This window comes from Octopus bimaculoides, chromosome 29 (genome assembly GCF_001194135.2).
Source record: "Octopus bimaculoides isolate UCB-OBI-ISO-001 chromosome 29, ASM119413v2, whole genome shotgun sequence".
Lineage (NCBI taxonomy): Eukaryota > Metazoa > Mollusca > Cephalopoda > Octopoda > Octopodidae > Octopus > Octopus bimaculoides.
Window position 1 is genome coordinate 11,366,330 of NC_069009.1, and position 11,207 is coordinate 11,377,536.

At 36.6% G+C, this 11,207-nt stretch overlaps 1 protein-coding gene across 1 annotated transcript in view; it reads left to right on the forward strand.

The window, feature by feature from the left end:
* The window catches only part of LOC106868084 (latent-transforming growth factor beta-binding protein 1), a 42,084-nt gene that overhangs the window by 1,751 nt on the left and 29,126 nt on the right, over positions 1-11,207 (forward strand). Inside the window, exons 2-5 of the mRNA XM_052977857.1 lie at positions 3,241-3,440; positions 6,518-6,589; positions 8,359-8,430; positions 9,767-9,838. Coding sequence (XP_052833817.1) covers positions 3,259-3,440; positions 6,518-6,589; positions 8,359-8,430; positions 9,767-9,838 — 398 coding nt within the window. The 5' untranslated portion in view covers positions 3,241-3,258. The remainder of the gene's footprint in view (positions 1-3,240; positions 3,441-6,517; positions 6,590-8,358; positions 8,431-9,766; positions 9,839-11,207) is intronic.

Genomic DNA, 11,207 nt, shown 5'->3' on the forward strand with positions numbered 1-11,207 from the left:
TTTGCATTTGTACAAGTTGGATCCAAGTCTCACCCAGAGACCTCAAGAGACAACAAGTTAGAGGTTCATGTAGGTGTTATGCCTAGGGTACCATATATTTGGATTTGTACATAGTGTTGTTCTAGAGAATGTTTAAGAAACCATAAGAAAATGATGTGTTTGTTTTTAAATTTGAGATCACATAGACAGTATTTTACGTAGAATATAGGCAGTTCTCATGAGCACTATCTTCTGAACTTCAGCCATTTTGGGGTTTCCTGGTATCTGAGCTAGGTAGTAATCAGCCCGTTTCGCTGTCATTCCCAGGGCACCTTTGACAATAGGTATTGTTTTAGTCTCTCATTCCCAGGGCACCTATGACAATAGGTATTGTTTTAGTCTTATTATTATTATTATTATTAACGGTCACTGTTTATTGCACAATCTGCATTATCTCGACGCATTAACTCCTGTCCTACATTTGTACTATTTGTCCAGAGGAATTGATCCTGAGCTGCCAAAATTAATCCTTCTGTCTCATTATTGAGAATTCTCTTTTCCAGCTAGTTCCAAGTGTCAGTATTCTTCATAAACTGAGTGTATAAATGTTCTTCCATATAACTTTACTTTCTCGTTTCAAGTACTTCAATTTTTCTTTGATCTTCTTTTAGTATATTTGCATTGCTCACTGCTGCTAGCAATTTCCCAGTGCTTTCGTTAAAATACTGAATGAGGCCTTTTATTTCCATATTTCTAAAATTCTCCATAGGGATCAATCCCCTTCCTTCATTTTTATAGTTCATATTTCAGCCTGTCCACATCTGCCATTTTATTTAAAGTCATGATTATCCGAGTTTTTCGATCCGATCAATGTCTTGTAGTTCCAATTCACAGGACCTACCACATATCTCAGAATTGATACAGCCCTTGAATTCATTACTTTTACAATGTTTCTAGAATTTAACTAAACTTTCAGTATCAACTTGATTTCTCTGAAGTACTCCTTCGAAATGGTTTCTTTCATTTCGCTGCTTTTCTTGGTATCTGACTCCAAAATTCCCAAATACCTTTATCGTTGACTTCGCCAAAACTTTGACTGAATTTTTGACTTTAACTTTTGACTTTACTTTATCTCCCCACATCTTCAGTATCAAATAATACATTTATTCATACCAAATTCCATGCGTATGTTATTACTAAAAATGCTTAAGGTATTCACAAATGTGCCAAGTTTATTTTTCCTATAAAGCTTTTAATCGTCCATCTATTATAGGTGGTTAAACTTCAACTCCATTTCCCAAATTATATCCAGCTTTACAATCTTTCAAAACATTGACAGAGGTATTAGTATCAGCACAAACAAGAGTGGTGACAGATTATTTCCATGAAATATCCCTCTTTTGATGTTCTCTGTATCAAATGACCTTCCTGCAAATGTTATCTCCAGTTTCCAGGCTGTCATATTTCTTTTTAACAGTCTTTGTACACTTTCTACCACTCCAAGTAACCCCATATTTTTCACTATCCAGCTGTGAGACACCATATCATAGTTCTTTTTGTAATCTAGGCAGGCTACGCCTAGCCCCGTTAACCTTCTTTTGCAGTTCCTTAATATCATATTGACTATTAAAACCTGATATGTTATCCAATTGGACCCGAGTTTACAGCCCTTCTGGTCATCTGATAAAAATCTTTCATAATCTAAAAATGTCTACAATTCTTCAGTTATTACTCCTGACACCAGTTTCAACATGATTGGTAAATATATTATTGGTCGATACTCTGAAACTGCATTATCCTTTGACGCATCCCTCAAGACTAAAATGCTTTACTCATGTGTCAATCACAGTGGAACATCAACCACTCATTCGTTGCAGTGATGCCAGCAGTTGGTGTGCCCTTCCTTCATTTTCATGCTTGGACAATCAACAAATGCGTGCTCGACTAGTAGAGGGCTGTGTACAGCTGGTGACATTCTAGGTATCAGGCAGCGAGTTTTGGGGTTTCCTTCACCAGGACTGCAGCCCTGACAAGGAGACTAGCTATGGAAAGACGTGCCTCACAAAAGGTGCCGACACATGTTCACCGTCAAGAAATCGTTGCAGGTGACGCAACCTCACCGCGTGTCTGAGTATTAGTAGCCACAGCATGGCAAGACCACCACGCACCGAGTTATCCAGTCGAAACCTGTCAGACAGCTGGAAGCTTCTAAGCAAGCTTTCGAGGCTTTACACCCTTCTTACAATATACTAACCCTACACAGTCCTCCCGTCCGTCAAATTCTATTCTAGTCTCTTACAAGTACTAAAGTGCGAGACTAACTTCTGAAGAAATCTGTCTCTCCAGCTCCTGTCGGGGCATAAACAGAAACCAATCTGATGGCGCTACCTCTGCGTTATTCATGTTCAGCACCACTACGATGACAACAAACACCACCACCACTACCTCCAACGAATCGCTGCGAGATGGAGTAGTTTGGTCGAAAGAATTTGGGTCGTTGTTGTTGGTTTGTGGGGCAGGGAAGTTGGGCAGAGCTTGCGCTTCCGTGGGAGCAGGGAGCAAACATTTCCGCTGCCGAAGTTGTGGTGTGGGGGCCCCTCAGCCGTTTATGAAATTGTTGTAGTTGTGTTCTCAACAGAGGTCACTTCGGTTTCCTTAAATAAGGGTAGAAAGTTGAGTGTGGGGCTGTTGATAGGAAATTGGTCAGTTGTAGCATCTTCGCACAATATCTCCATGGAATCCGATCGAAAGGAAAACAACAGAAATACAAAGAACATTCCACATATACACATGTACTCTACATCTATGTATAATGCGTGTGTGTGAGGGGGGGGGTGCAAGTGTCTCAGTGTGTGAGCGTGGGTGCGAGTGCGTGTGTGTGTGAGTGTGTGTATGAGTGTCTGAGTGTATGAGTGCGTGTGTGTGTGAGTATGTGAGTGTGTGTGGGTATTTGAGTGCGTGTGTGTGTGTGTGTGATTGTGAGTGTGATTGTGAGTGTGTTTGTGTGTGTGTGTGTGTGTGTGTGTGTGTGTGTGTATGCAAGGGCGATTGATGTTCAGTTTATCTTCGAAATTATCACCGAATGATTTATTTTCTCCACATTGAATTATCACTGAATTCTGTTTTGTAAGTTAAATATTAATCTGAAATTGAAATCAAAGATATATTCATATCATGGAACAGGGTCCAATGCTTTTCCTTCGAAGAATATGTAATGGGAAATAATTGACATTGAAGGTTCTGTATTTTCTTCTTTTACAGATTAATCTACGCTTCAAAATGTTTCATCAATTCAAATTGACTTTTGTGTTGGTATTCTATATGAGTTTCTGTCTGGAGTCTCAAGCTGTTTCAGTCATTTGCAGGATATGCGAATGTCGAAATTCTCAGACAAATATAGTTTGTTTATCTCGGGGACTGACTTCGGTCCCGCAACCCATTCCATCGAATGTTGAATATTTGTAAGTATTAGACCATTTCTACATATTTTTCACATTCAATGTTGGTAATAACCTTAACTAATACCTTATGCTTTTGATCTTAGCTATGCTGGAGGAAAAAGGGCAAATATGTTAACTGCCGTGAAGCCAAGTAGATTTTTTATCTGTACATATTGACTCAGACGGAGTCTATAATTTACAATATCTAATCTTTGATGACGTTAGTTTATTACATAAAATCTCATTCTGATAATATTCAGGGAACGGACAGTATGAAAACCTTTGGCGTTAGCATAACGTGTTGCATATATTGTTGTTATGAAGGAGAGTATAAAATGGAGGAAATATTCTGATAATTCTAATTCTAAATGATACTACTGTAAAAATCATATATAAACGTAACCACTCGACTTCGGGGTCGAGTGGGCATTGCACTTCATTTTTATCATTCTTTCATAATTTCATTCGTCACTTTTATCTTTTCTTCTTTACTCAATTTCCTTTTAGTAATTCTTAGTTCCCCGAATTTATGTTTTGTATTGTCTCTGTGTATTGTAAGGCACCTCTATGTTGCTGGTGTGGGTAGTGTAAAAAAAATGAAAACTGTAGTCATTTTTGACCACAGTACGATAGAGGAAGGTTGTGTTTTTGAGACTTGCTAATGATATTATTGTTACTATTACTGTTGAAGCGACTTTCACGTATTTGTTATTTACTACTATTATTGTTTTTTAGCTTTTTTCTCTCCATTGTGGGTGAGAAAAAATACTTAGCTTTTCCAGCATGGAAATCTATGCAAAGACGGCTCCAGCGAAAACAGCAATGCTGTTAGAGACGAGGCAAATAAAATTTGACTAGGAAAATATTTTAAAAAGTGAACAACTTGTGCAGAAGGAGGGAGATACTATCAAGCCCCTCCCTCCACAGAAGAGGATGAAAGATAAGAGGGACAGGACGGTAATGTATTGCACAGAAGCGGTCGTCACCAGCAAGATAGAAATATTTGTAGAGGAAGATATTGAGGAATGTCTGGGAGACATAATGAAGAAGGCTACTTTTATTGGCAGAGGAAGAAGATAGAGCACGGTGGAGGTGAGGTTTGCTACCAAAGAAGAGGCGGCCTCACATTCCATTACCATTCTGAGGTCGAGCGATGTAGCGCTGTTACCCGCGTATAGGGGAAGGCGCAGTGTTCGAGTCAGAGCAGCGGGAGTGCCAACCGATATCAAAACATAGTGGTTGGTGGCAACTATTTTGGCTGCCACTGAAGACAATCGGGAACGGGGACCGATAGGAGAGACAAAAGTGTTAAACTGCTGAGGATTCGGGGTCGAGATATGGCTTTTTGCCACATTTGAAGACATAGAGCGATTCCTCTACCAGATTGAGATTGCATTAAAAAATAAGCTGAAAGTTGTTGTAGAGGGACGTCGACCCAATTGTTATATATGCGGAGTGAGGGGTCACCTGAAGACACAGTGCCCCAAGTTCGAAGAGACTTAGAGCAAGAAAGTAGAGGAAAAAGAACAGGAAACGGAGATAGAAGAGAGAACTAAAACATAGAAAGAGAGAAGTGAAACAAGGGAAAACAAAAGCAATTTTTAGTGCATCAGTGACGAAAAAGTGAAAGAAAAGATTGAAGAGAAAGAGGCAAAGGAGGGGAGTGACTGGTTTGTCAGCCCCAAAACAAAAAAGAAAGAGAACATTGAACAGAAACCGAGAAGAAGCCGCAAAAAATATAGGGAACAACCTAAACCTAAAAATATATAAGCAGTAGAAAGAAAAAACAACCGAAGAAGAATGAATGAATTATAAGGGCTTCCTGATAATCTACAAAAAGTGTGTGGAGGTGGAAAAAAGAATAGCAAAATTGCAAGGACTTGTGAGGGTGAGGCTACCCAGAGAAGAATTTGAGGGAGATGATAAAGGAATTATGATGCAGGATGAAAGGTTTCATAGGTTTATGGACACAGTCGGTGGATCGGTATGTATGGTGGACAGGATATGGTTTCGTGATGCTCCGCCGTCTGTAATGGAATATGAGGAACTAACACGAATAGCAATAGGAACAGTATAGAAAAAAAAAGATGATAAAAATGTGAACTTATTTGTTTGAAAAAAAAATAATGGGAAAAACTGCGCTTCATTTTTATCATTCTTTCATCATATCATTCGTTTCTTTTCTTTTTTCTTCTTTACTCAATTTCATTTTTGTAAATTTCAGTTCCCCGAGCTTATGTTTTGTATTGTCTTTGTGTATTGTAAGGCACCTCTATGTAGCCTTTATGGGTAATAAAACTAGAGGTCAGTTAGTGATGAGGGACATCTCTGAGAGCTGTGTATTACTTCATTTTGTTTGTGTTTAACGTGTTTCACCGAAAGGTTAGTTAATTAAAAATTGTTGCCTGCTTGCGGGATTTGTTATTGCCTTCTTGCAGGATTTGTTATTTGTTTTGTGGTTTCCCGTAAAGGAAACGTTGTTAAAATATTTTTTGTAAAATAATATCGTGAACTATTATCTTCCCCGAAGGCGGAAGGTTATATAAGATTTTTTATTGCGTTACGGGGATTTTGTTAAATATAATTTGAACTGTGTTCCATTTCGGAACAATTGTTAAAAATATTCTTTCTGTGTTTTTTTAATATTGTTTTGTGTTTAAAAAAATACTGAATAATGTCTTCAAGTGAAGGAAAAAAAATGAATTTTGTCGCCGCTGTTGGTGGTTCTGAAATGATAACATTTCCAGACCTATTTTGGTATGATAAGTGAGGAAAATGATGAGAGCAAAATAACTCCACCTAACAAACTAATAAATAAGACAACAGAAAAAAGCCATCATCTATAAATCTTATGATTTAGAAAAGAAGAAATTCTAACAACTAGAAGAGAGCACCGTTGAAAAGTGCTCGGGTCGGTAATAAAACGAATAAAATAGCCGACCTCACCGCCAACTTTCTCAACAGGATCGCCATTATGCTCACCATCATCGTAATCTACTTTCATCTCTTCCGCTATCTCATTGTTTAACCATAATATTTAATATTCTGCCACAAATTTGTTCCATAAATGTTCTTCTTAACTCAATATTATATTGCAGGAATTTGGTATCTAACAACATCAAAGAAATAAAATCAGGAACTTTCCAAAATCTTTCCAATTTAACATCTCTGTAAGTTGAATCAATCTTCTTTTATATTATTTCGTTGAAGATATCTTTCTGAATCAGTAATGTTTTCCCATACTTCTATTTAAGCTGCATTCCCGTCTGTATATAGATGCGATTTATTTTTTCTTAAATGTTTGTGAATGTGAGCCTGGGTCCATTTTTGAGATAGGGCAAATATGGGAGGGTGATAACTGGGGAAATATCGATTGCATACACGTGTTACAGTTTATGGACGAGTGTATGCGAGTATATTAACATGTCTGTATAATATGTACGACACTAAATAACTTCCTTCAAGGACCCTTCTAGTTGTGTATTTAGCGCCAGATATTTCATACGCTAATTGTTAAACATATCTTTTACTTGTTGCTCTTCTTCCTCGTCTCCTTCTTCTTCCTTTCCCATTAACCCTAACTCCTCTACCAAACCATCATCATTACTCTGATCTTCATTAAGGTCATCGTTATCGTCACCATTCTCCTCATTTACTTCCAATTTTTCTTTTAAATTTTCTTCCATCGCAATCTCTTCTTCTTCTTCTTCTTCTTCTTCTTCTTCTTCTTCTTCTTCTTCTTCTTCTTCTTCTTCCACCTCTTCTTCTTCTTCTTCTTCTTCTTCTTCTTCTTCTTCTTCTTCTTCTTCTTCTTCTTCCACCTCTTCTTCTTCTTCTTCTTCTTCTTCTTCTTCTTCTTCTTCTTCTTCTGCTTCTTCTTCTTCTTCTTCTTCTTCTTCTTCTTCTTCTTCTTCTTCTTCTTCTTTATTTGTTGCAATTCTTCCTTCTCTTCTTCATAATATTTTTCAGTTTTCATTCTTCATATCCTGTTTATGTAATTGTTGTTTGTTGTTTTCCTTGTTGATATTGTCGTCGTCGTCGTCATCATCATCATCATCATCATTTTGTTCCACATTCTTATCCTTATGTTTCTTCTCCTCTTCCTTCTTTTTATCATTGTTCTTGGTCCTCTTCTTTTACTTGTTTTTGTACTTTTCCTCCTTCGTTTCTTGTACGTCTTACGTATTATCATCTACTTTTACTTCACATCCTTTATTTATTCTCCGTCATCTTCATGTACTTCGTCTTCGTCTTCATTGCTTCTTCTTTTTCTTCTTCTTTTTCTTCTTCTTCTTCCTCCACCTCTTCTTCTTCTTCTTCTTCTTCTTCTTCTTCTTCTTTTCTTCTTCTTCGTCTTCATTTCTTCTTCTTCTTCTTCATATTGTTGTTGTTTTCTTGCTGTTCCTTTCTTTCTACTACTACTACTACTACTACTACTACTACTACTACTACTACTATATCACTTTCTTCTGCTTTTGGATCTATTTCTGCTTCTTAACGTACTTCTCCATTTCATTGTAATTCTTCTTTTCCTCCTTCTTTTCTTCTAATTCGTCTTGCTCGTATTCTCATTCTTCTTGTGTCTCTTCTCCAACATCTTCTTATTCGTCTTCTTCTTCTTTTACTCCTTCTTCTTCTTCACATAATCGTCATCACAACAAAAGCTGCAAATCCGCATCGTTATCAAACTAAGTTAAATTAACATCATATCCCTATCATCAGCATCATATAACTTCGTTATCAAGACTCTCACAATATTTTTGTATCCTCTGCATCCTCATTACATTCATCACTCCACCCCACCAATCATTATCAACAAGACCGTCATGATGTTCATCATGATCATAATCTACATTTCATCTTTTCCATCATTCGATATAAAATAACCTCTCGCAAATTTGTTCCAAAATGTTCTTCTTGACTCAATTTTATGTTCCAGGATTTGGGGATTGAACGATATCAAAGAAATCAAAGCAGAAACCTTCCAAAATCTTTCCAGTTTAAAATTTCTGTAAGTTGAATCAATCTCCTCTTACACTATTTCATTGAAGATATTTTTCTAAATCTGTAAGGTTTCAATTTAATGTCTACACCCGTCTTTCTATAGAGGTATTTCATTGTTATTGAACGTTTGTGAATGTGAGTATGGGCGCATTTTTGAGATAGGGGGTATAGGAGCGTGATTATTGAGGAGAAACATTTATTGCATGCACGTGTTTCCGTTTATGGAAGAGTGAATGCAAGTGTATTAACATGTGTGTATAATATGTACGGCATTTACCTTTAGATCGAAGCTAAATAAGTTCCTTGAATAAATATTCTTGCTGTGCATTTAGCACCAGATATTTCAAAACGCTAATTGTTAAACATATCTCCTACTTGCTGCTGTTGTCTTCTTCTTCGTTTCCTTTCAACTTTAACTCCTCCTCCGCGCCGTCATCATTAATGTGTGCAGAATATGTACGGTCTTTACCTTTAGATCGACGCTGAATAACTTCTGTGAATAGCACTTCTAGTTGTGTATTTAGCACAAGATATTTCATACCCTAATTGTTGAACATTTTTCCTTGTTGTTATTCTTGTTCTTCTTCGTTTTCTTCCTCGTCTCCTTCTTCTTCCTTTCCCATTAACTTTAACTCGTCTACCAAACCATCATCATTTCTTCGTTCTTCATTTAGGTCATCGTTATCGTCACCATTCTCGTCATACTTCTTCCGCTTTTTCTTTAAAATTTTCTTCCATCACAATCTCCCCCTCCTCCTCCTCTTCTTCTTCTTCTTCTTCTTCTTCTTCTTCTTCTTCTTCTTCTTCTTCTTCTCGTTCTTCATCTTCTTCTTCTTTTTCTTCTTCTTTTTCTTCTTCTTCTTTTTCTTCTTCTTCTTCTTTTTCATCATCATCATCATCATCATCATCATCATCATCATCATCACCTTCGTCTATTTTCATGTCTTCTACGTCGTCTTCACATTCTTCTTCTTTTTCTTCTTCTTCTACTACTACTACTACTACTACTACTACTACTACTACTACTACTTCTTCTTCACTTGTTCATCATCACAACAAACCTGCGAGTCCACATCGTGTTCACAGTAATCAAAATTAACATCATCTTCGTATCACCTACCTTTATCAAGATTCTCACAATATTCCCATTTCCTCTGTCTCGTCTTTATATTCATCTCAGACTTCCATCACACCGTTTACATTATCAACAAGTTCGTCATGATGTTCATCAGCATCGTAATCTATTTTTCATCTCTTTCTTTATCTCATTCTTTAGCCATAATATTTATTATTCTGTCACAAATTTGTTCCATAAATGTTCTTGACTGAATTTTATTTTCCAGGTATTTGGGTTTTAATCATATCAAAGAGATCAAAGTAGAAACATTCCAAAATCTTTCCAATTTAAGAATTCTGTAAGTTGAATCAATCTTCTTTCATAATGTTTCATTGACGATATCTATGTAAATGTGTACGTGTTTTCCCATACATGAATTTAATGTCCACTCCCACCTCTCTATAGATGCATTTTATAGTTTTTGAATGTTTATGAATGTGAGGCTGGGCCCATTTTTGATAAAGGGGATATATGGGAGCGTGGTTATTGAGGGGAGACATCTATTGCATACACGTGTCTTCGTTTATGGACAAGTGTATGCAAATGTATTATTATCATATGTGTATAACATGTACGGCATTTACCTTTAGATCGACACTAAATAACTTCCTCGAATAACCGTTCTAATTGTGTATTTAACACCAGCTATTTCATATGCTAATTCTTAAACAAATCTTTTACTTGCTGTTTCCTTTCCCTTCAACCATCATCACAACTTAGATCTTAATTTAGCTCATCTAGTAACATCAACACCAACAAGTAGGAGATATGTTTAACAATTAGCGCATGAAATATCTGGTGCTAAATGCACAGCAAGAAGATTTATTCAAGGAAGTTATCTAGCTTCGATCTAAAGATAAATGCCGTACATATTATGCACACATGTTAATACACTTGCATTCACTCTTCCATAAACGGAGACATGTGCATGCAATAGATGTTTCCCCTCAATGATCACGCTCCTATATAACCCTTATCTCAAAAATGCGTTTTATTCGTTTTATTACCGGCTCCAGACACTTTTCAACGGTGCTCTATTCTAGGTATTATAATCTCTTCTTTTCTAAAACATAAGCTTTACATTTTCTTGTAAACTTTTTCTAGCACATTCTTCTTCTTCTTCTTCTTCTTCTTCTTCTTCTTCTTCTTCTTCTTCTTCTTCTTCTTCTTCTTCTTCTTCTTCTTCTTCTTCTTCTTCTTCTTCTTCTTCTTCTTCTTCTTCTTCTTCTTCTTCTTCTTCTTCTTCTTCTTTCTCCTACTCCTATTCTTCTTCTCCTTGTTATTGTTGTTGTTGTTGTTGTTATTATTATTATTGTTCAGTAGTTTTATTTTTATAACGTGCTTTCACTTCACTACCGAGCGCAGCTCTGTGCGCCTTGGGTATGTGCTGTGGTTTGCTGTGGTGCTCTAATGGTTACTGTATTGAAAGTGTTTTGCGTAGTATGTGTGCAGTGCCCAGTAGTGCAATTTTCTGTATGTTATATATATTTGTAAGTCCTGGTGTTTTTGTTATGTATTTGTCTGAATATTGTTTTATTATACCTAAGGCATCTACTATGATACGAATTGTTTCTGTTTTTAGATTCCACATTCGAGTTACCTCTATTTCGAGGTCTTTGTATTTTGAAAGTTTTTCCGTTTCTTTTAGAGAAACGTTGTCATCTGCT